The sequence below is a fragment of the Podarcis melisellensis genome (genome assembly GCF_964234715.1).
Source record: "Podarcis melisellensis genome assembly, chromosome: 8".
In the NCBI taxonomy this organism is placed as follows: domain Eukaryota; kingdom Metazoa; phylum Chordata; class Lepidosauria; order Squamata; family Lacertidae; genus Podarcis; species Podarcis melisellensis.
In genome coordinates this window covers 56,183,395-56,208,643 of record NC_138540.1, presented here as the reverse complement: position 1 = coordinate 56,208,643, position 25,249 = coordinate 56,183,395, and the positions used below count along the sequence as shown (strand labels likewise).

General features: G+C 43.6%; 1 protein-coding gene across 1 annotated transcript in view; it reads left to right on the top strand.

Annotated features, from left to right (window-relative positions):
• The first annotated feature begins 6,532 nt into the window (after positions 1 to 6,532).
• Positions 6,533 to 25,249, top strand: part of NLRC5 (NLR family CARD domain containing 5) — a 47,126-nt gene continuing 28,409 nt past the window's right edge. The window contains exons 1-17 of the mRNA XM_081921778.1: positions 6,533 to 6,825; positions 8,468 to 8,777; positions 10,728 to 10,784; positions 11,824 to 11,901; positions 12,338 to 14,075; positions 14,820 to 14,903; positions 16,300 to 16,383; positions 16,477 to 16,560; positions 16,957 to 17,046; positions 19,404 to 19,454; positions 20,219 to 20,281; positions 20,899 to 20,982; positions 21,071 to 21,154; positions 22,276 to 22,365; positions 23,341 to 23,406; positions 23,738 to 23,809; positions 24,966 to 25,049. Coding sequence (XP_081777904.1) covers positions 6,817 to 6,825; positions 8,468 to 8,777; positions 10,728 to 10,784; positions 11,824 to 11,901; positions 12,338 to 14,075; positions 14,820 to 14,903; positions 16,300 to 16,383; positions 16,477 to 16,560; positions 16,957 to 17,046; positions 19,404 to 19,454; positions 20,219 to 20,281; positions 20,899 to 20,982; positions 21,071 to 21,154; positions 22,276 to 22,365; positions 23,341 to 23,406; positions 23,738 to 23,809; positions 24,966 to 25,049 — 3,128 coding nt within the window. The 5' untranslated portion in view covers positions 6,533 to 6,816. The remainder of the gene's footprint in view (positions 6,826 to 8,467; positions 8,778 to 10,727; positions 10,785 to 11,823; positions 11,902 to 12,337; positions 14,076 to 14,819; positions 14,904 to 16,299; positions 16,384 to 16,476; positions 16,561 to 16,956; positions 17,047 to 19,403; positions 19,455 to 20,218; positions 20,282 to 20,898; positions 20,983 to 21,070; positions 21,155 to 22,275; positions 22,366 to 23,340; positions 23,407 to 23,737; positions 23,810 to 24,965; positions 25,050 to 25,249) is intronic.

The window sequence follows — 25,249 nt, the reverse complement described above, 5'->3', positions numbered from 1 at the left end:
GGAAAGTGTCTGATGCATGCCTGGATAAGCCTGCACTGATCCAGCTGGGCAAAGTTGGTGAGCATTGGCTGGGCTGGCCTTAAATCATTCAGAGATGCTGAGCTGCAGGCAGCCTGGTCTGCCGTACAAACACATGATTTCCTAGCAATGCCTTGCCTATTTCTGGCTAGGCCTTTCAACAGTAGCCCCAGTCAAGTTTCACTTTCGGATTCAATGCTGCTCTTGCTGCCAGGCTGACATGCAGCTTGGGGCTGGCCGCTTGGCAGCTGCGTTGCACTTGCCGCGCCGAGGCATGGAGTAGACTGGGGAGAGAAAGTGGGTTGCTGGCCGCTCCGAAGGAGAATGACTGTCTTCTTACTGCCGAAGGTATGTAGGAGCCTCGGAGAGAGCGAAACAAGCGGACTGAGTTTCTGGTTTTTCCCGCAGTGGTGGGATTTCTCTGGCCACGAGATGGCGCTTTTGTCTGATTTCCAAACCTGGAAAGTCCTGCCGGAGGAGTTTAATGGGAGAAATGCAGCGGTGCAAAGGCTGCTTACTGGGAAGTCTTACCGACGCATGAGGATTTTAATTAGTAGAAAGAGCAAAAGGTGGTTGCGTGCCTTGAAATCTTGAAACCTCTAATCCTAGCTATGCAAGTCTTGTACTGAGGGAAGCGTGCACGCGGTCTGCACACGCTATTGAAATCGCCTTTCCCAAACATCCAGGTGTTTCCAAGTGTCCTGCTAGGGCTGATGGTGATGGAAGCACAGCTGTGCTGCCTGGGACTGAGGAGAACAGCGATGGGGTGGTTCGGAGCCATGGCGGGGGCGCACGAAGACCCCTTACTTTTTCTGCTGCCTGCAAGGTCTCTCGCTTTCCAGTCCTAGGGCCGCCCAAGAAGCAGGGAAGAGGAGGCTTTAAGCAGAGGTTGGATTGCCATCTGCCAGGGATGCTTCCTGCATTGCAGGGGTTTGGATTAGATGATTCTATTCAATGATAGGCTGTCATCCTCTAAAGCGAGCTAGTTCTCTTTATTTTCTAGGTGAAGGGATTTCCCCCCCCCCCTCTTGGTATGAACACTAGACAGGAAGTGACAGACACCCACCACTGTCTGAGGTGACATAGTCTCCAAACAAAGGCAGACATCTTCAGTAATACTGATGCCTCAGTTCCTTGGTTACTGCACCTGCTGCATCGCTCTCACAGGGACTCCCTGCTGTTATAGCACTTTGCACATGCCTTGGAATGTAACCATCAGAGTTCTCTGCTGTCCTTAATAATAGTAATAATAATAATAATAATCATCAATAATAATTTATTATTTATACCCCGCCCATCTGGCTGGGTTTCTCCAGACACTCTGGGCAACTCCCAACAGAATATTAAAAACACGATAAAACATCAAACATTAAAAACTTCCCTAAACAGGGCTGCCTTCACACATATAATTATTTCCGGGGCAAGTCATAAGACTGTTTTCAAAATGCTGAAATCAGTGCTGGGCCTGCCCAACATCGTGATCTTGTAGGCAAACGGAGTGAAGTGTGTGTCCGAACTGGTTTAACCCAGAGAGGGAGGTGGCCTTCCAGACCTCTCTACCTGGTCTCAAGATTCTCACTAAGGTCACACCTGTCACATGCTCTTTGGTGCGCCCTCCTCCAATGCTTTCCTTTGGCTGGAATGTCTCCCAGAACTCTTCTGATGCCTCCAGCCTGCCTGGATGGAGGAGAGGAAGATATGGACATGGTGTGATGAGAAGGTGCATAGAAACCTTGGACTTCTCTGTGACTGGAATATAGTCTAGTGTACAAATGCAAGACACAGATTTCTTTACCAGTGATATGGTTGTCTCCCTGAAAGGTAGGAAACAAAGTCCAGTTATAGAGTCTAGCCTCCAAGATTGCTTTGTTTTGTATTTTTTTGGGGGGGTGTTTGGGGGATTTTTAACCTTTCTGTATTGCTTTGAGGGTTTAGCTGAAAAGCAGCAAATGGATAAAGAGAAATGTAATGCAACATAAAGAATCTGTTTGACTATTGAGTTAATAATTATCTTAAATAACATAAATAAATTTACCAATTGCAAAGGCCCCATGAACGCACATGTATGAAAATAATTAAGAGTTGAACAAAACTACTTGTCTCAGGAAGAGCCAGCTTTAGTATTTTATTATTCCTCAGATTTGCGAGTATGGGATATTTCTTACTATACTATACTATACTATACTATACTATACTATACTATACTATACATTTCTTACTATCAAAATGAAAGTAGCATGCATAGGAATGGGGATGGGGGAAATTCAATTCAGTTCACATTTAAAGACGACCCCACCAAGTTCACACTTTCTAGAACAATACACAACTTGAAGCACAGCCACTTTTTAAAAATGCATGTTCTGGGATGTGCATAGAAATGCAATATACCGGTACGTTAAGGAAAATAAGATGCTGAATGCATTATATTACATTGGACAAAACTGCTTTGCAGAAATGTGTAAATTTAGCAAGCTTGCATGCAAAAACTTGTACATTAGAAGAAATTCACTGATGAGTTTTCACGAGGACTTTAAAAATAAATCAAAAACTGATATAGAAATGGGAAGAGCTGAATCCAAACTAACTAAACTAACGGGAAGGATCCGAAACCAGCGGGACCAGACGTTTACCAAGGACTGGAGTAAATTTATGGATTATTTGAAAAGTATTTGCAATGACCAGACGACGTTTGTAGGTTTGCAAGAAGCTCTGTGAGGAATAATATTAGAAATATTGCAAAAATGAAGAAGGAGATGGGATATGTTAAAAACACAAAGGCAATATTAAATTAGGAAATGCGTAAGAAGTGAATAAGACGGAGGATTATCAGAGGTGCTGATGGAAGTCAAATAAGAATGTATTTGCGATAAATTGTGTGGTATGTTTTATAATTTTGTATTTTAAAACCAATAAAAAATATTTTTAAAAAATCAAAAACTGATATAGAAATGGGAAGAGCTGAATCCACTGGAAAAAAGAGAAACTGAGAGAAACCAAAATTGACAGATAGGGCCATCCCTACATTTGAAATGTATAGAGTTTCAATACTGAAACATGCCCAGTTTCAAATTATGGGTTAACAGTGATAGGAAAACAGGAGGGAGAAAGGACATTTGCATTGTTTTCAGTCAGATGGGACTCAAGGTGACAGGAGCTGGTCTCTCCTTGAACGTACTGAAGGGTATGTGTTTGTTTGTTTCATGAACTTCATACACTACTTTTTTGTTAAAAACAATACCCTCAAGTTTATAAAAGCTAGAACAATAAAATCAGGAAAAATTTACAACCCTGCTCTAAAACATACAAACATTAAAAATGCTAAACTAGATTGAAATTACCTCAACTTTCTAAGAATCTGGGTAGGCTTGTCTAAACAGGAACGTTTTGCGCAGGGGCCGAAAAGGGCACGTGTTTGAATATTGTGCAGCAAAGAGATAAAATGGAGGGTGGAAGGATCAGTCTTGAACTGCAGTTGAAGAAGCTTCTGTGTTAGTCGATCAGTTGCATTAATCTGATCTTGCGAGCTGGCAATCTAAAGATGTTTGTTTCCTTGATGGGGAACCGGAATCTCCCTCCCAGGAGGGAGAGGGTTTGAATAGTAGCAGGATCTGTAACACAGGTGTTGAACTTTTCAGCACATTTAAAGCTGAGGCCATTGCTCTGTGCTGTGGGATTTTAAGGCGAAATGATGCCCCTGGGCAAAGATGGTGGTGGCTTCAGGGGTTCCTGGGGCATCGCTGGCACTGACCCTTGCATTGCCTGCTCCTTCGTGAACTCATTTTGCCCGATTGCTTCAGTCTCCCTGCAGTTTGTGGCAGTTGGTCTTTGCACAACTTTCTGTAATGAGATCGGATGTGGCGTTTATGTTCCTGTGTGGGGGAAGGAGTTAACACACTGCCTGGCTAAAAAAAATTGCCCCCTGGTTAGAAATTACCTAAAATTGCCAAGTTAGCTGTGGTGCAATGCAGCAGGACAAAGTTTTATTTAATCTCCCATCAGTTACCCATTTCAGTCCGATTAAGTCGCTAACTTTGTGCTGTAGAGTTTGGGGAATTCCGGGCACTTTTACTTTCACTTAGTGCCAGTCCCTTGGCACAGGCAGGCAAGGGGAATATTTAATTGCCATGTTTCAGAAGCTTCAAACAGAAAAAGATTAAAGAGGCAAGAATCAGCTCTTCTTTTCTCGTTTCCTCTTGTTCCCGTGCTTTTGCTCTTTAATGTCTGCAGATTTCTGGTAGGTACCCAGTTCTTTGTTTCTTTGGCTGTCTTTGTTTAACAAGGTTTTATGTCCTACATGACAAAGCAGAAATCTTCCACTATATGTCTCAGCAGGAACATGAGTGAAACTTCGCCAGTTGGACCTTTGTAGTACAGTGCTACCTCAGGTTACAGAGGCTTCAGGTTACAGACGCTTCAGGTTACAGACTCTACTAACCCAGAAATCGTACCTCAGATTAAGAACTTTACTTCAGGATGAGAACAGAAATTGCTTGGCGGTGGCGCAGTGGCAGCGGGAGGCCCCATTAGCTAAAGTGGTACCTCAGGTTAAGAACAGTTTCAGGTTAAGAACTGACCTCCAGAACGAATTAAGTTCTTAACCCGAGGTACCACTGTAGTCTTTTGATCGCTTCCCTGCTCAACTGGTTTTACATAACTGCAGCACTGGCATGTTGCAGTGTTCAGTGCCCCTGTTCAGGATCTCAGCCAGCCACGTTTTCTTCTGGGATATTCCGTTCAACTGCCTCCCCCCACCCGTCCCCAGTTTTCTGCCTACCCAGCCACAAGAGACACTCAGTATTCTGTAGCCACTGATCATGCTCAGTCCTCATTGGGTCTAGATTCAGGTAGGTAGCCATGTTGGTCTCACACAGTTGAAATATATATAAAAATAAAAAATTGTCCAGTATCACCTTAAAGACCAACTAAGTTTGTTCTTGGTATAAGCTTTCATGTGCATGCACACTTCTTCAGATACCTTCAGTGTGCACACCTCATTGGGTGTTTTGGGTGGGTCTCCCCTCTTTTAGGCTGTGTTTTTCTTGCCAAATATGTTTTTAAATGTTTATAATGCATGTTCAGCTACAACCACTATAACAGGGCGGTCCAACTTTTCATACTGAGTGGGCTGCAAGAGTACTTCAACGCAGAACCCACATGCCACACACTGAATAAAATTTCCATATCACAAATTAAAGTGTTCTCTATATATTTAATATTATTTAAAATTTAATAAATTTAATTATTCAACAAATTTAATGCACAGATGAATGTGCTTTCGTTAACAACACATGATGCAAAAAATAATTGTTTAAGGGTTTATGATGTTTTTTCTTGAATGCTGCTGAGGGCTGCCAAAAAAGACCTTATGGGCCACATGTGGTCTGTGGGCTGCAGATTACACCACCCTGAACTATAGCATTTACAGAGGTGAATGCATTATACATTAAACTAAATAATAGGTAATATCAGTGCTTTTTTTCCTAAGAGAAATGTTTTGGGGTACTCTCATTTTGACTCACGAAAATCAAATTGGGAAAAATAAATACAGTAAATGGACAAAAGTACAAAGATTCACAAAATGTTTAGGGGTATGCATACCACTGTGTCCCCGGAGAAAAAAAGCGCTGGGTAGTATCCCCAAAACTTTGGAGTGGAGGGTGGCGACCAAGAGTAGTCCCAACAAGGCATGTGGATTTATGTTTTCATGCATTGTGTTGCACTTAGTGCACAACAAAAAAGATCCGTTTTTAAACAGTTTGATCATAATCCCGCCTATCATCTCTTACTCGAATCCTATTTGTCGGTTTGCTCATACAAGCAAATACTTTTTTTATGGACTAAGGCAGAGGTTTATTATTATTATTATTGTTACCATTCACATTACCACACCACACAGAAAAAGAAAATAAATTCCATCATCACCAAAGAAAAAAAGAGAATTAATACATTAACTAATAACCTTCAAAACATAAAATACATAAAATAAAAGTGGTCTTTTTCTATGTGCCAGACTTCCCGTCTATTCCTTATTACAGACTCTGTATTAATTGTTCACTGCCATTACATAATGAGTTTTGTTCAATTTCAATATCCCTTAATCCGTTCATTGGTTTTACCACATTTTAAACACTGCTACTGAAATTATTCGAACACTGCATATGACCTTAAACTACTATTATTATTTTTCATGTATATTTAAAAAACTTCCCATTTTGAGATAAATACCTTTTTTGGTTTATTTTTTTATCTTTAGTGACATGCTATCTAATTCCGTGTATTCAGCCATCTTTTGAATCCATTCTAATCTTGACGGGACTTTATCGCTTTTCCAATTTGCCGCAATGAGAACTCTTGCTGCGACCGTCTCGTGTAAGAATATCTCTTTAGCATTTTTAGGAATATCTGAGTCTGTGATTCCCAAAAGGAAAGCTTCTGGTTTCCTATTAAAATATATTTTAAACATTTTTCCCAATTATATGTGTTTATCCTCCACTTTTGGGAGGACATGCAAGCAAATACTTTAACCAGCCAGTCATCTAATGTTGGCAATCAATTCCTACCCACCCCCTGTAATGAGCAATAGATATACAGGCTGCACCCAGTAAGTATCAAACCATCTCCCTCTTGTCTTTTGTAACTGACTCTCTTCCTTTTCATCCCCAGGAGGTTTCAGCTGGCAAAACATCTCTGCAAATGGCAAACATCACTCTGTGACACAGATAATATGAAGCCCATGATGTAACATTCCCCCTGAGCCCGGAATAAGCAGGACCACTCCAACAGAGTCGCTTTTGCAGAATGACGACGGTAGGAGGGGCCAGCTAAAAATTGGCCACTGTTTCTTTAATGCTAAAAGAACTAAGTCAACTAAGTCAGCGGCCTACAATGACTCATGCAACCTTTCACCAAATTGTACCTGTATACAGTGGTACCTCGGGATGCGAACGGGATCTGTTCTGGAGCCCTGTTCGCATCCTTAATGCAACGTAAGATGCGATGGCGCGTCTGTGTGTGCATGGGTCGCGTTTTGCCGCTTCCGCGCATGCACATGACGTCATTTTGAGCATCTGCGCATGCGCGAGCGGTGAAACCCAGAAGTAACGCACTCCGTTACTTCCGGGTTGCCGCAGAGCGCAACTTGAACGCGCTCAACCCGAAGCGTATTTATCCCAAGGTATGACTGTATATAGAGTGGTCAATGATAGTGTTTGGTATGGGTTGGTTGCATGGTAGAAAACTGGTTGCATTTGGTGTGTGTAAAAGCTGTCGGTCATGCTTGGAGAAGAAGACTTTTTAAGAATAAAAGCAGCAGTACTCTGCAAGAATGCTTTTTCTCAAAGACTTTTTTGTGCCAGCTAAGGTCTGAGGACTAGGCAAAGGAGTAAAAAGGAGGTCAGAACCTTTTCTTTTTCAAACACTGACAAGCTTGCTGCGATCTTCTTAGGGGTGGTAGTTAAGAGAATCACAGGGAATGGAAGAAAGTGTAAAAGGGGCCACAAGGGCATTTTTGAAATTCCCTTCATAGAACCATAGAATTGTAGAGTTGGAAGGGGTTCTCAGGGGCCATCTAGCCCAACCCTCTGCAATGGAGGAATCACAGCTGACGAATCCCTGACAGATGACCATCCAGCCTCTGCTTCAAAACCTCCAGTGAGGGAGAGTCCACCACCCTCTGAGGGAGTTCATTCCATGGCCAAACAGCTCTTACTGTCAGATCAGTTTTCTGATATATGTATTTGCATGAATTGTTAGCTGCCTTAGATGAGCATAAATCCAATTATTTAATTACAGTTATTCAAACCTACATTCGCAGTGTTAACAAGTGATATATTTCCACAAGAGGTTTTTTTTTATAAACTAAAGGTTCTTTCAATTTTATTTTTATTTGTTAAAGCAAACACTTTTGTTTATTGCCTTGGGGTGCATTTGAAGGAAGGGTGGGATTGACATTTATGGTGTTATGAGTTTGTGGGGGCCCTGATCCTCATAAATTTCTGGGTCTAATAAAAGTTAGAATTAATCAGTGCTTGGAGGGTTAAACTGAAAGTTAGACTTTAAATAGCTGGACTCAGCCTTCCCTCTCCAGCAAACCGTCTGACAGAGGAGCCATTAAAAGATTATTAAAAGATAATAAGGAATGGCTGAGTCATTGACCAAAAACAGAGAAAGGTGCCTTCAGCAAGTCTAAAACTATATGCCCCAGCCTGTTCTCTGACATTCAGTGAGTGACCAGTCTGTGTACACTCAGACTAGTTGATCTGTGCAAATCAAGAAGTGGTTTTCACACAAATCTTTCACTCAACTCATTTCTGTGCAGAGATAGCTTGTGTTCAGTGTAACGTGTCAACAAGCCTTTCATTTTGGGCCTTAAAATCCTGGCAGGGCTTATGTACTAATGTTTGCTTCAGCCATTTGCAACCATTTCATCTTTCTTCTCTTTTCCTTCCAGCCTCCATTCTGGATGGATGATGCAGACGTCCAGAAGGCCATCAGGAATGCTTGGCCGCAGCTGGTGCACTTTCTCAGTCACCATCCAGAGTGGGTCCTGAGAAAAGCCAAGCAGCTTCTCCCAGGGGTAGCCTTGAATGAGATTGAGGGGACAGCCAGTTCCCATGAGAAGGTCTCACTGGTCCTGGACATGTTTCTGAAGGCTGCAGATGTTGATGCTCCCGTCTTCAAAGCCTTCGTACAGAGTGTCTGCATGGAATGCAACCTCCCCATGCATCTGGAAATAGTCTTCATGAGTGTGTCAGGAGAAGGTCAGAGGAGGGGTTGTGTCTCAGTGATGCTTTGCATGCTTTGTATTACAGAAAGCCCCGGGTTCAATTCCTGGTGGCCTCATGTGCCTTCAGGCCAAGCTTTTCAAGCTTTATCCCTGGGCATTAGACCCAACAAATCAGTCATTTTTTTTATCCCCACAAAAACAAATGAATGAAAAACAAATGAATTTTTGTTCAGAACCAATGTGTCTGAATTCCCATTCATTCATTTCTTTTCCATATGTTTTTAAAGCCAGTACACACACCCCACATGAGATGTGATGCAGGAGATGTGCAGAGTTTCTCCTCCCAGCTTTTAGTTTAAATTTAAAGCAGCTGAGAAGAAGTCTGAGCCAGTGGGGTAGTGGTCTGGGATCATGGAGAGTCAAATCCCCATTACTTTTTTTGCATCAAGGTTTATGTCTCCAGCTTCCTGTTGCCACCCAGTCAGTGTAGAAGGGGAGCTTTTTAGCCCCTGTATGCTGGAAAACAAAGCATTTAGGGACATGGAAGACACAAGGAGCTTCAGTTTCAAGTCAGTGGGGTGCAAGTTCTGTTACAGCCAATGCAAATTCATGGAAAACGCAGGTTACTGTATTTTTCGCTCCATAAGACTCACTTTTTTCTTCCTAAAAAGTATGGGAAATGTATGCGCATCTTATGGAGCGAATGCATGGTCCCTGGAGCTGAATTGCCCAGGAGCAAAAAGCAGATCATGCTTTTTGTTGTTGTTGAAACAAAGCCATTTGCCGATCGGGGAGAGAGATAAAGGAGGCTGCCTGGGAGAGGGGAGGTAAAGACAGCAAACTTGTAAAGGAAGACTAAAGCAATAAGGAGAGAAATTAGAAGAAAAGGAGGAGCAAAAAACTGCTCCAGCTACAGCTAAGGAAAAGACACTAAGGCAAACGAGGGAAGGGAGTGTTGAAAGGAAGCAGCTGATCGGTGGGATCGGGAGAGAGATAAAGGATACTAGTGGAGGCTGCCTGGGAAGGGGGAGGTAAAAGCCCATGGATCCTCAGGATTTTTACATTGGGTCACCCAAAATTCACCATCAGATCACATAGCATGTCCATGGCTACAGCCTGCACCAAAAAAATCACGCATCCACTGTTTCCTGGGGCTGCAATGGTGCAAAAATATGGTTACAAAGCACGGATCCACATGGATCCTCAGGATTTTTGCATTGGGTCACCCCAAATTCACCATCAGATCACATGGCTGTGGCCACAGCATGAACCACAAAAATCATACATCCACTGTTTCATTCAGAATATTTTTTTTTTCTTGTTTTCCTCCTCTAAAAACTGGGTGCGTCTTATGGTCAGGTGCATCTTATGGAGCGAAAAATACGATAAGTAAAACTGCCGCAAGATATTGAAGCGCTCCAAATCATTGTCTCTGGGACCTGCACCAAAAATAGTAGATCTTGCTCAAGGTGCTTTTCTCAGTTAAAAAAACCACAGGGTTCCCAGATCTTGAAAAGTACTACAGTAGTGAAAATGCCTTCTGGTTCATGCCCAGAGCAGAGAGTTGGCTGGAAGACCTCCCATGTCCCTTCGATCAGCTCTCAAAATGCTTATACTTCTATATGCTGTTTTTAATTGCAACTGAAAGAGAATTCATGCTGGTGCCAGACAAGGAATGACTACCCTTTATATAAGCAATCCATCATCAGGTGTAGGGCTGGTATGGTGACTCCAGTGGTGTCTGGTGCTCATTGGTGCTGGCAGGGCGGAAGGCATGGAGCCCAACCATAGGTGGCGTCAGAGCCGGTGATGGGCAGATAATTGGGCAGGACTGAGGTTGGTTGGGCAGCGTTTCCTTTGCCCTCATGGGCCAGCCTCTACATAAATCTGGTACTAATGCATACAGACACATGTGCACAAATACACAGGATGCACTTTGTTATGAAATACTTCCTCTTGTGCTGATTTAAATTGATGATTCCAGGTCAAGGACGAGAGGATTTGAAAGGAGCTTCAGCTTGCTTCCCGTCGACATCAACAAGTAAGATTGCTCTTGGTGAAATGCAATTGGTGGTGTGAGCTAAGAGAGCTGTCTTGGGAAGGGCCCAAGTCAACCTTGGAGCAGAATGCTTTGACTCAATTTCCATTGAGGCTCCAGGCCCACTTCATTCCTCTGGCAGTGTTGGACTCCTGCTAAGGACCCTTTTGTTTTTGTGTTCCTTGAGAAAAGCAACTGTTCCTGGTCAAGAAACAACCACACAATGCACCCCACTGTATTTTATTTCATTTATTTCATTGATGGAGGGGGGAACCCTCAACTGAGGATTCCTCCCCTGCTACAGATTAGGGAATGAGACAGAGACAGTAATTAATTTGGGGAAACGGGGGCCTTCTCAGGGGCTGATCCAAGACTTTGAAACTCCCTTCCTAGAGAAGTTAGACTGGCTTCCCTTTGTCTCCTTCGGCCAGCAGGTAAAGACTTCCCTGTTCCAAAAGGCTTTTGGGAACTGACAGTTTTTAAGGAAAGGACTGGTGCTCTGATGTTTTTATTGTTATTATCTGTATTCTTAATAGATCTTTTTTTGTGTGTGTTTAATTGCTTTTAAATTATTGTCTTCTCTATGTTTTTAGCTGTTTCTATTTTATCTGTAACTCACATTGAGTTATGGTCTACGAAAAATGCAGAATATAAATAAATTGTGTGTGTGGATGCCCAATGATTACTTAGTTACAAATCAATCTGGCTTCTAAGGCTGCATACACACCCTACCCCCAAGAATCCTGGGAACTATAGTTTATTTATAGCACTATAATTCCCAACACTCTTACAAAGTAGAGTTCCCATGATTCTTTGTGGGAGGGTGTGTGTGCTTTAAATGTGTGCTGTAGATACATGTGCTGTCCCTTTGCACAATGATGATGTCAATGTGTTTTGCTAAAATTGTGATCGGGGGCATGAGCCAGAGAGAAAGTCTCTTGCTGAAGCCCAATTCCTACGAAAGGGAGCTGGTCTCGGGCCCCTGCCATCTCCAAAGAGGTGATGCTGCCGTAATGTCACTGTTGCCTTTGTTGCCCTACAGGACTTGAAAGACGCCGTCCATGGAGCAGCCCTGCCAGCAACAACAACAACGGCAAACAGTCCAAACAGCAGCGGCTAGGCAAGTTGTTATTTATCATCATCATCATTATTTAATAAATTTATAAGTCACTTTTTCTTCCTAGGGCAACCCAAATTGACTTACACAAAAACCCCAACCCCAACCAACCAACCAACCAACCAACCAACCAACCCACCCTCCACATACATACTTTAAAACGGGGGGTGGGGGACAGAAAGCATTAAGAAGTGTGCATTTTATGAAAGAAGTATGCACAAAATGTTTACTCTCAGGCAGAATGGGGTAGAACAGAACTCTGACAGAATGCCAGCAAGGCTTAAACAAGATGGAATTGGCTGCTCAGCCCACCCTTAACTCTTTGTGGGTTTTGCTCTAATTCCCAACATTATTTGGCAGAAGCCATAGGAACAAAATTAGTTTTCATGCAGTGTGGATCTATATTTGCTCCTTTTCCCCCTCCTCCATGTTTTATCAGATTCTGCTGAAAGATATCGACAGCTCATCACCACCTCGATGCTTCAGAGATACGGAATGAGCAGATCAGCAGAAGCAACTGAACCCAAAGCTCAGCCGTCGCCTTTCAGCCAAACCTTCGTCAACCTGGTGATTCGTCAGAGCAAAGGTGGTCGGATGAGGGAAAGGGGGGAGATAGCTCTGCATGATACAGAGGAGCACAGGAACACCACCCTGAGACTGCCTGAGCTTTTTGAAAGGGTCCACATGGGGACCACCAAGGTTGTCCTTCTTCTGGGGAAACCAGGGATGGGGAAGACAAGGCTCATGCACCAGATCTGCCAGCAGTGGGCAGAGGGAGGCCTCCCACAATTCCAACTGATTTTCTTCTTTGAGTTCCGACAGCTGAACCTGATCAGCAGAAAACTTTCTCTCCAAGAACTTCTCTTCGACTTCTTCCTCAGGCCAGAAGATTGTCCTGATGCTGTGTTTGAACACATCCTAGAAGACGCCCAGCGCACGCTGGTTATATTTGATGGGCTGGACGAGTTTGTGGAGAGCATCCAGCTCCCAGGTTCTCCTCAGGCTATCTTTCCAGATCCTCTCAACCCTCTCTCTATATCAGACCTTTTTGCAAGTCTTTGCCTTGGGAAATTCTTGCCAGGCTCGACCGTGCTGGTCACGACCCGTCCAAAGATAGTCCCAGATGCTTTATTGAAAACGGACACCCTCCTGGCAGAAATCTGGGGCTTTGACCGTGAAAAGGTGGAGGAATACGTTGGCTATTTTTTCCACCAGCATTCCCTCAAGGAGAAAGCCATCGCTCACCTGAAAAGCAATTGCAAACTCCTGAGCATGTGTTATATCCCCGCCTTGTGTAACATTGTCTGCATTTGTCTGGAGTATCTGCTCCTCCACGATGCAGGAAGAGTCCAGCTCCCTCAAACCATGACCCAGTTCTACATCAAGATGCTCCTCACCTTCATAGGAAAGGATCAGAAGCTAAGGGCTTTGAGCGAAGAAGTTGACTTGAGTCAACACAAAGCGACTCTCACAGGCCTCTCTGAGTTGGCCTTCAAGGGCCTGGGAGGAAATAAGATGTTGTTTTATGCTGATGAGGTCCCAGAAGACGTGAAGGATTTTGCTTGCCTATATGGGCTCCTGGTGTCCTTTGAGGTAAAGACCAGCAATGGACACACACAGGCTGGCTACACTTTTGTCCACTTCAGCCTGCAAGAGTTCTTTGCGGCCCTCTTCCTGCTGACAAGCAAAGCAGTTGATGGCAACTTCCTGAAGCAGAACTTCTTCCTGAGGTCTAAGTGGATGATGAAGAGGGAAGCAAGGGTGCCCTTCACAGAGAACTGCCACGTCTTCCTGTCTGGCCTCTCGTCTCGCGGGTGCCAGAAGTTCCTCAGCTCTTTAGCCGGGCAGTGCGATGCCCAGGTCCAGGAACGTCAAGCCATCATTGTGCAGATGCTGAAGAAACTGGGGGATGCTTCTCTCACAGGGCCTAGGATAGCAGAGCTGTGCCACTGTGTGCACGAGACACAAGACCAGGAACTGGCCCGGCATGTCGGGAAGCAGCTAAACTTCAGGTATCAGTTCAGAAACTTCCGGCTGATGCCGCTGGACATGGCTGCCCTGGCTTTTGTCATCAGCAGCAGCCACCCTCACTTGGTATGCCTGGACTTTGTGGGATGCCCCATGGAAGTGGACTATCTGGAGGTCTTTGGCAGCTGTGAAAATATAAAGAGCCTGAGGTAAGAAGCACAGGCCACCCTGACACGTCAGGCTCAAAAGAGGGTGAGGGATCAGGGCCCCTCCAAATATTGCTGGACGGCAGTTCCCAGCATCCCTGACCATCAGCCACATTGGCTGGGGCTGTTGGGAGTTGAAGTCCAGCATCTGGAGGCCAACAGATTCTCCATCCTTGCACAGATGAATAGGTGCACACTAGTCCTTCCTCTTCCTCTCCCTCCTCCTCTTCCTCCTCCTCCTCCTCCTCTTCCTCCTCCTCCTCACCCTCCTCCTCCTCCTCCTCACCTCACTTTTACTTTGTATACTGTCTTTCTCTATTACTATACACATGGTGGTTTACAGCCTGAAGAAAGAAAATAGACAGCAAATATTTCTTCCCCACCCATCAACACGAGCTCCCAGAGTGAGTTACGTTTTAACAGTGTAAAAACAATTTAATAGGACGAAGTGTTCTTGCACTCATGTCCTGCTAGCAGGTTTCCCATTGGTGCATCTGGTCAGCCACTGATTGAACAGGATGCTGGACAAGGTGAGCCATTGGGCTGATCCAACAGGCTCTTCTTACGTTCTTATGGATACAACTCGTTAAGTCATTTGAAGCGAGTCATTAATATGGAGCAACCATGGAGAAAGATGCTAGCCGCCTGCTGCAAGAATCAGGTGCTGAGCTCCTTATCCAGCTAGGCTGGAAGGGAAGACTGGTTGCTGTTTTACTAACCACAGTTGCTTTTTGCTTTTATTCTTAGCTTTAGGAGCAGGAGATGTGGGAATGAGTTTGCCGCTGTCCTGTCCAAGACCCTGCCGAAGATCAAATGCCTGACAACTTTCCAGTAAGCATTGCCCCAATGTCACATGCCCTGTTTTGAATCTTTTAGTGCAGTTTTTAATTCAAACCATCTAGAATCTGAGCAATAGCGCCTGCAATGTAGAAGTGAAACTTCAGTGGCCCTCTGTAAGCTTTAGATTGGCTCATCCAACATGTGTTGTTTCAGCAACAGCCAGCTCTAGATAGGAGTGACAGCTTCCTTTCAGTTGCCAGCTCCGCCTTTGGTGGGAGGAGCCTCTCCATTTTAAAGAGCCCCAGTCTGCATAAGCCAGCATAGACTCTCAAAATGGTTGCTCCTCAAGGAACCTTCATATTAGCTAATTGTAAATGAGAGGGGGTGGCTATTTCTGATTTTTTCCTATGCTCCTTCCCCACAGAAGAGCTAGTAGTATTATTATTATTATTATTATTATTATTATTATTATTATTATTATTATTGTTATTCCTCTCAGAGGAGCCCAGGGTAGTGAACTTGAAAATGTTTAAGCAGCACAATGAAAACAGCACTTTTTTCTTTAACTATTTAAAAAAACCATATAAAAATATTTTGAAGAGCCAGGGATGATGAAGTTTTCAGACTAGGACCTAGGAGACCTGGGTTCAAATCCCAGCTGAGCCATGAAGAACACTGGGTGACAGACGCCCATTTGTGAGGCAGATGGGGGGGGGGGGTGATATTGCCACCGACTGGGGGCTGCTCCCCCCTTCCCCTCTATGGTAGAAAGAGAAGGAGACACTAGTCATTGAAACCACACTGTTGCCGCATTCCTGACTCCTCTGATTTGACATGACATGTTTAACATGGGGGGGGGGGGAAGCTGCAACCTTCAAACAAATAAGGGGGAAAAAGGGGTTCAGCCCCCAGGAGTTGGCATCCCTGCTACGTGACCTTGCAAGCCAGTAACAGGCTCTCAGCGGGACCTACCTCACAAAGTTGTTGGGGGATTAAATGGAGGAGGGAGGGGAGAACCGTGTAGGCCACCTTAAATTCCTTGGCTGGGGGGGTGAGGTGAAATACAAATGCAGTAAGTAAGTAAGTAAGTAAGTAAGTAAATTTAAATGGACTCATGCACCCTCACAGTTGTTAATTTCTTGGTTGCCACAGCCAATTCCTATCAGCCATCAAACAGGAATCTTTCTAAATTTCTCATGAAAGTCAAAGTGAGGGAGATTGATGCACCTCACTAACGAGAGTGCTCCACAAATGGGGAACCACCATTGAAAAGGCCATGTCATGGCTCAGTGCCAATTGGGCAGTACCTGGGTGGGACCACCAATGACAGGACCTCCCCTTCCAATAATGGGGCCTGAGGGGGTTGATACTGGGCGAGGCGCTCTGTTAGGTATCTCTCAAACTGTTTGTTGACATTACTATAGTGATGTCACATTTGGTTTTTCAGGTTAGCCGGTGGAAATATTTCAACCCCAGGACTTGAAGATCTGATGCAAGCTTTTCCAAACTGCCATCAGCTGGAAGACATAAAGTAATTTCACCTGTTTTGTCAAGAAGAAAGGTGGCCTGTTTTATTAATCAGATGAACATTTGGGAGGCATATTAACCAGTTGCTGCATTTTAGCTTGCAGGACAACAGACTGAAGAGGCAGGAAATGATCAAAACTACAGAAATATTTTCCACTGTGGATAAGCTCAAAAAGCTTGAGTAAGTATATAATAAAAAAGGAAAGGGGGAAAATGATTCTAAAAAGGAAGTTTCAAGTAATAGTAATACTGATAACAGATTAGATCAACAGAACTAGAAAACAAGTAGACCTCATAAAATTACATGTCTGGCTGGGCATCCCAACCAGTACAGTGAAGACACCTGCCATATGTCAATAGGCAGGGAGTTCCAGAGCACAGGAGCTGCCAGTCTAAAAGACTGATGCTGTAAGAGGCTTAGTGGATGTGAAAAATCATCACACCCATTGCAGACCATCTGGGTTTTAATCTCTGTGGTGGGGATGGAGGGAGGGAGGAAGAGTAGGAAACCTGTATGCCTGCATAAAAGACCTTGCTGAGGCATAGCAACAACAACATTTTGTTTTCTCTCAAACAGCTTAAGCTACAACGAGCTTTCGGTGAGCACCGTCCTCGCTTTTTCCAGAGCTGCTGCCATTTGTCCAAATGTGACCAAGCTCCATATCAGGTACTGGCTGCCAAGCGCTACAGAAGAGAATTTTCTCATTTCCACCTTTTCAGTTGCTCCTTTTCACTTCTTCAACATTGAAGATAATCTGTTAATACTCTGCTGTAACCTGTAGAACCTATGGCTAAGAAGTGAATAATATTGGCCCGTTTCAGTCTGGCTTCAGGCCCAGTTTTGACCCCCAAGAACCTTAGCTGACTTGGTTGATGGACTTTATTGGGAGAGAGAGAGAGAGAGAGAGAGGAGGGGGGAGGGGAGTGTGACCCTCCTGTTTTCCCTTAGTCTCTCAGCAATTTTGGACACCACTGATTAGGGTATTCTCCTGGAGCAGTATAGTGGGTTGCGGGAAAGAGGAACATAGTGAAATGGTGATTCCATTCCTACCTAACACATGAACCAACTTGTAACTTCCAACATGTAGCATTTTAAATGCTAACTGGTTTCCACCTCATGAAAGTATGGGGGGGTATAAGCCATCTATTACTTTCCATTTTTTCCTGCTCTCGCCTCCTTCCACATGCTGCCCAAAGCTGCTCCTCAGTAGGAGTGGTGGAAGACTGATTCAGTTTGCATTTCACAGAATCATAAAATCTTAAGAGTTGGAAGGGACCCCAAGGGTCATCTAGTCCAACCCCCTGCAATGCAGGAATCTCTAAAGCATTCATGACAGATGGTCATCCAACCTCTGTTTAAAAAACTCCAAGGAAGGAGAGTCCACCACCTCTTCCACTGCTGAACAGCTCTTACTGTCAAAGAGTTTTACTGTCAAAGAGAATGTTTAATCGGAATCTTCTTTCTTGCAACTTGAAGCTATTGGTTCTAGTTCTACCCTCCAGAGCAGGAGAAAACAAGCATGCTCCCTCCTCTATGTGACAGCCCTTCAGATATTTGAAGATGGCTATCGTATCTCCTCTCAGTCTCCTTTTTTTCAGGCTAAACATACCCAGCTCCTTCAAGTGCTCATCATAAGGCAGCGGTTCTCAACCTGTGGTTCCCCAGATGTTGTTGGGCTACAATTCCCATCACCCCTAGCTAGCAAGTCCAGAGCTCGGGGATGATGGGAGTTGTAGTCCAACAACATCTGGGGACACACTGGATCATCTTGGTTGCTCTCCTCTGTACATGTTCCAGCTTTCAACATCCTTCTTATATTGTGGTGCTCAGAATTGGACGCAGTATTCCAAGTGTGGTCTGACTAGGCAGAATAGAATGGTGCTATTATTTCCCTTGATCTGGACACTATACTTCTGTTGATGCAGCCTAGAATAGCATTCTGTTTTGCACTTTTCAAAACATTATGAGGATTGAAACATAGCCATCCTTCAAAATTCACATTTCTCCAAATTTTCCAAAGCAGTCCTGCAGCCAACTAAATCTGTACAAAAACGTAGATGGCAAAATGTGCACAAAATGTATATATTACTGGGGAAAGTAGGTTTGTAAGAACTAATTTATATGCATTCTAAAGCAGATGGAAAATATAAATATTAGGGAAAATGTGCTTTGTAAAAATGGTCATATTAGGAGAAACTCCCACTAAAACACTGATGACTTTTCATGAGGTCTTTGCAGTCAGTTACAGCAGTAAAAATGAGAAACGGTGAGGAACTGAAATTGACAGAATCACCCACTGCTACTCCTGAGAGTTAGAAGCTCCTCCAGAATGACAAGTGATTTGGCACAGGGGCTATATTTTCAGGGGATGGAGAGGGGGAGGGAGTTGATGAAAGCAAAGATTGCTGTCAGAACTTGCACAGTCCAGAGCTGTGTTCTATTGGGGAAGGATGCTGTAGGAGAGCTTGAGTCACTGGCAGGGAAACTGCACGTTTTGGCATTGTGGTCAACCCAATATTAACTAGGGATGGAAGGATCCGTCCATTTCAATTATTCTGGCTTCTCATTTTTTCAGCTTTAAATTCAGCTCTCCATGTTTTGGAGCAGTTGGTTGTTTCTTTAAAGTCCTCATGAAAATTCACCAGCGTTTTATTGTGAAATTACCTTAACAAGGACGTTTTCTTGTGCAGTCTTGACTAATGTGCACATTTTTGCAAGCTATTTCTCTTAATATATCGCTGTATGTTATTTTCAGTCATATTTTCCATTTTATTCACACTTTCCCCTAACACATGCATTTTTGTGAACATTGTTTGGCCTCAGAACTGCATCACAAAATTCAGATAAGTGCAAATTTCGAACGATGGCTCAATTTCGGTTTGCATATTTTTTTCCAGAAATTCTGAATGTGATAGTTTGGCTTTTAATTGATTTTCTCCTCCAACACTATAATAACGTTACTGCTTTCATCTATTTTATTTGAGAGAGTTTCAATTTTCCATTTATTCACTATTTGTTTACAGGAAGGATGTTTTGACAGTCTCCTTCACCGGGCAATCCAGTAAAAGTCAAAGGTGAGAGAAGTGGCTTTTCAGGTGTTCCCAGAACATTCTGAATCATGCAGTGGAATTGGTTTTAGGGAAAGTTTGACTGGGATGAACATTGCAAAGGCACAAATGAAGAGGAGACAAGAACTACTGTGTGGGTTGCTCTGGAGACTGGAACAAGGTCAGTGGCAGGAGTCTCAGAAGAAGGAAGAAGAGAAAGTTCTGAAACCTGGGTGAAAGAAGTTGCAAATTACCTAGAAAGGTCCAAACGACATTAAATATGCCTTTGAATAAAGTTCTGGTTTTTCTGCAATGCAAATTGCATCACGGGGCGAGGGGGACAACTAATGGGGATCAGAGCACAGGGAAACTGAAGAACATAAAAAGAGACATGCTTTGAATTTAAATCAGGCTTCCTCAACCTCGGCCCTCCAGATGTTTTGAGACTACAATTCCCATCATCCCTGACCACTGGTCCTGCTAGCTAGGGATCATGGGAGTTGTAGGCCAAAAAACATATTAAGGGCCGAGGTTGAGGAAGCCTGATTTAACCCTTCCTTCCTCTGCTGTGGTCCTCAGGAAAAATAGTTCCTCTGAAGATGGTATTTGCTTTGTGTTGGGGTTGGGGGTGTGTGAGTAACCAATTGACACCACTGGTGGGGGGGGGGTTTCCAGCAGTGCGGCTCACCTAATTGAAGTCCACCTTTTATCAATCACCACCATTGTTGTTTTGACATTCTGGTGCATGAAAGACCAGGAAAACAAATTTATAAATGTGTTCTCGATTTCAGGTTGAAAAAAGGGGGAATAAAAGAAGAGGAAGATGTGCCTAAGCCTAGTACTTTAATATTACGGTAAGTAAGTAAGTAAGTAAGTAAGTAAGTAAGTAAGTAAGTAAGTAAATAAATTTAAGTTTGTGAGGAGCAACTGATATACATGGCAAAATAGAAGAAGGGAGCCTGTGGCCCTCCAGATGTTGCTGAATTATTGTTATTGTTATTTATTAAATTTCTATATTGCCCTTCATCTGAAGATCACAGGGCAGTTTGCAATATGAAACACAACGATACATGACATAATAGCAAATGAAAACAACAACCTTCCACCCCAGTATAAAAAGCCATAGATTGCTTAATTAGCTGAAGGCTTGGGAGAAGAGGATGTTTTTGTCTGGCGCCTACAGATATGTAACGAAGGGGCCTGGGGAGAGCGTTCCAACAATTGGGAAGCTACCACAGAAAAGGCTCATTTTCATGTTGCTGCCCTCTGGACCTCTCATGGAGGAGGCACATGAAGAAAGGCTTCAGATGATGACTGCAAGGTCTCCTTCATTTCATATGGGGAGAAGTGGTCTTCAGGTGCAGTCCCTACAACTCCCATCAGCCAATGTGTCTTGGGAGTTCAGGAATGTCTGGATGGCCAAAGGTACCCCATACCCATCTTAATGGATGTCTTATATCCATATATACAGATTGCAGGATTGCCAGTTCGATTCCCAGTGGGTACAGGAGCTGGCTGAGGTTCTCCAGAGGTGTTCCCACCTTTCCGAAATTGAGTAAGTTCCCTCTTCCTCCCAACTGCCTGCCAACTGAGTGAGACCTTTGGATCAACCATGTTATTAAACTGTGGAAAACAAATGTCAGTTTGTCAGGTAACCGACTCGGTGATGAAGGATGCAGGAAGCTGATGAAGATGGTGCCCAGAATGTGCATTTCTGGCCCTCTGAAGTAAGTGTTTCCTGAGAGTTTGCTTGCACCAGGTTGGGAAAGGCTGCCTTCGGCATACAAAGTGTGTGTCCTGTGAAAAATATTGAATGTAGCAAACTGCCTTAAAGCAGGTCAGATTGTTTGCCACTAACCCTTCAAGTAGGCTGGGTCTGTTGTGCCAGCTTGCACTAAGAATGCCATCTCTTTGTCCTTGGTGAGGGAAGTGACATGACTGGCCCAGAAATGGAAAACGAGTGAGGTCCCAACCAAAGAAGAATGGCAACATAAGTTGACAGAATGTGCGCAGCTTGCAGACCTAACATATAGAATAAGAGAACAAGAAGAACATGCGTTTAGAGAAGATTGGAAAATGTTTATTGAATATATGGGATATAATTGTGTACAGCTGGAAATTCTGGCAGCATTAAGATAAAGTCAACAGTGTCAATAAGTTTTGATGGATGCAATAATGGGATACTGAATGGTATAGTTTTTGTATAATATGCAGGGATTTATTATATGTAAAATGAACCATGGAAAGAGAGGAAGGGAAGTCCTTGGTATCTTAAGGATGTAAAAATGAGTATTTTCAATTGTAAGAAAATTTAATAAAAATTATATACGAGAGAGAGAGAGAGAGAGAGGATTCTTTTGACAGTCCACTCAGTGCCTCCTCTGTCCCCTTCCAGCTTACTAGGCCCCTCCCTGGAATCCAATTCCTCCAGTTCCACATTCTTATCCCAATCCTGCTCCCCCTCTTACCAGCCCTGCTAAGATGTTTTCACAGGACTCATCACAACTGAGACCTCCTGCATTCAAAGCATGTGCTCTGCCTCTAAGCTATGGAGACTCCCTGGAGCAGATGAAGCTGCATTGTATTGGCTCAAACCATTGGTGTGTCTTCCACTCCACTTGAGAGAAACTTTCCAGGGTCACCAGCAGAGGTCCTTTAAAAAGGCAGCAGCAGCTCTGCTGCATGCAATTATTTTAAAGTAGAGATTCAAGAGATTTAATCTAAGAACATATAGCATATTCTACCTTTATGTTATTAAAACCTCCAGTAATGTGGTATTCATTGCTGCAGGACTTTCCTGAAGCTAATGTGTTTGGGTTTCTTTTTGGGGTGGTTTTATTTCCTGCAGTTTAAACAACAACCAGCTGTCTCTGAACAGCATCTTCTATCTCCTGGAGTCAATGAGTCTTTGTCCAAATATAGTGAAGCTTAACACCAGGTAAGCATACATTCAGTCAAGAAAAGGTGCTCATCTCTTACTGACAACACAATCTCTCTCTCTCTTCCCCGCACCAAGTCATTGTGATATTCCATGGCGTGTAGAAGCAACTTTTAGGAGGCAGGGTGTAACAGCTCTCTTCATTTCTCTCTTTTCCACTACATGATATGTAAAATTCTGCCAGCCTGGGTCTGCTCAGGCCCACACACTGAATGTACTTTTGCCTGGAAGGAAAGTGCCCTTCTCCTTAAACAGATAGTTGCCTTTAACCTTGAATAAACCACTACACCACACTGGCTCTCCTACTGGCTAGTTGACTGCGGGGGTGGAGAGATCTTTAGGAAGATGGGGACTTACCTAACAGTCTCGACAAGACCAGGGATGCTTGGTTTGCTTAAGGAGGCTACAGTGCCTTTAATGAAGCCAAGAAAACACAGGGAATGGGGTGGGGGGCAGAGTTTATGTTTGGTCCCTCGCCTTCCACCAACATCCACCGGCTATACCCTCTGCTCATTCTGAATGATCACGGGGTATTTCCATATGGTTGAAATTAGGGCTGTCATTCAGTTTAAAGCAATCCTGATTGATTTTATCCATTTTAGTTATTTGATATATTACACTGCAGTCATTACCATGTCTCCTCAGAAGTAACTCCTATGGAATTTGGTGGGGTTCAACTTCAAGAAGAGTAATGTTAGGACTGCAACCTTAATTAATCCTAGAATCATATGTCCCCATAAAAGCATGGGACTTGCCCATGTTGAAGGGAACAGGGGCAGCAGCAGGCATGATCCCAAACTATATTCCATGCAGACGTCCCACCCCGATCCAAACTTTGCCCAGGGCTAGGAAAAGAAACAACAGCCCTGGTTTTACAGTCTCTTCAGCCTCCTGTTCAGCAAGCAGATTTTGGGTTTGTGGACAATTAAACCAGGTGTGGCATTATGGAAATCTCTCTCTCTCTCCTATCTTTAGTGTTCATCACCAAACTGCAATCTTGACCCTTGTTGGCAAAGACATTCCTGGTGGTGCTCAGCCCAGGTATGTCATGATAAACCTTGCTTGTAGCTTTCTGGAGTGAGAAGGATCACAAACCCAAGTTCAGGTAGTCCAGTAAGCCAAGCCAAGGCTTTGCACAGAGCAAAGCCGGAAAAGGTCTGGAGGAAGGGCAAAGCCTCATTGATCTCTTCTCTTGCTCGCTCATTTGCAATAAACCAAGGTTTGGCTTAGCCACACTTGCAAACTTGGTCAGTTGTGCATGTTCATATTGCTACTGCTAAACAGTTATGACCCGTCACAAACCTGTATATTTCCTTCCTTCCCCTTCCCTATCCCCCTTTAGTAATGCTTTCCCATTTTGTCCTTGCTGCAGGAGTTCCTCATTTAACACTGACCTATCAAGCACAGGTGGACATCTCTTGGCGGCAACAGCGAGGAAAATATGGTACGGTGACCTCATTTACTTCTGCTTCCAGTTTATTTCTTAGTCGTATAATGGCTCACTGCATGTTAACATGGTTGCAAGGCAGGCTCTGGGGGTCTTATATCAGGGACATTGGCAGAGGGATCCAGAAGCCTTTTTCCTCTGCCTCAGCATAGTAGCTTTTCCTGACTTCAGCACCACCACTGAGGATGGCCAGAAAGTGGTTCTGCAGTTCTCGGTTCAGTAGAGGCCAGGTGGTGCAAAGGGCCATGGTGGTTTTACCTGGCCTTATAAACTCTTGGCTGTGATCCAACTCCTTGGTCATTCAGGCACAGAACACCTGAGACAGCCCATCTCTGCCTGCTGGTCTGTCAGTAGGGATGGAGAGATCAGTTTATTTCTGGGTCCATGTCCATATTGCATGTGTTCACTCATAGGTCTGTTTCATTTCTGCATTAATGTACAATTTTAAAAAAATCAATATTAAAGTCCACATGTTTCTTTTCTTTATTTCTTTTATTTAAATAATTTCAGTGCCACTTTACCTCTCCAAATAATTGTTGTTTACAGCCTATCTTAATACATCAGAACATCTGTGGGATTCTGTCCCCAGGCCTAGAGCCAACTTTGAAAATTATTCAACATTTAGTGTGAAATTCTCCCGATGAGGATATTTTTGTGTATGGTTTTGACTTATGCACACATTTTTCCAAGCAGTTTCTCTTAATATAATGCATTTTGTATGTTGCTTTTCACTAACTTATTTGCTTCTATGCACCCTTTCCTCCTAATACCTGCATTTTTATAAACACTGGTTGGTTGGAGAGCTGCATTGCAAAATGTAGATAGGGCTGTGTTTTGGTCTTTGTAGAGATTTGGAAAGTGTAAATTTGATAGGTTTGGCTTTAAATGGAATCATTTTTCACCCACATCCCTAGGCAGGGCCAGTAGTTAAGGTGTGGTGGGAACTGATCTCTAACAACCTGTGGAGGGAAACCAAGTTAGGCAGGGAATGTCCCCTGCCTTAAATCCTGGAGAGCAGCTGCTGGTCAGTGTCAACAATACTAAGCTGGAGGACCAAACACTCTGACTCTGAGTCTAGAGCAGCTTTCTGTGTCCCTGGTGAAAACACACCTGGTTTTAGAGCACCTGGAGAATGATGTGCCTTCTCTTGCAGCTTGACGGACAATAATTTTCAGGATGGAGATCTGAAGAACTTGTGCTTGGCCTTGAGGAGGTGCACTGGTGTAACTGAGTTAGAGTAAGTTCCTTTTTTATTTTCATACTTATGCCTAGCACTGAATAACCAGGCTTTGGTGAACGTTGACATTCACACGCCAACACAAACAATTCCATGTAAATGTCATGAATGTCTGAAAAGGGTGTACAGGTACCCCTACTTTTTGGGTTCGTTGATGTTCCCCTTGCTGTGTATCATTCCGTCTTCCATGAGGAAGAATG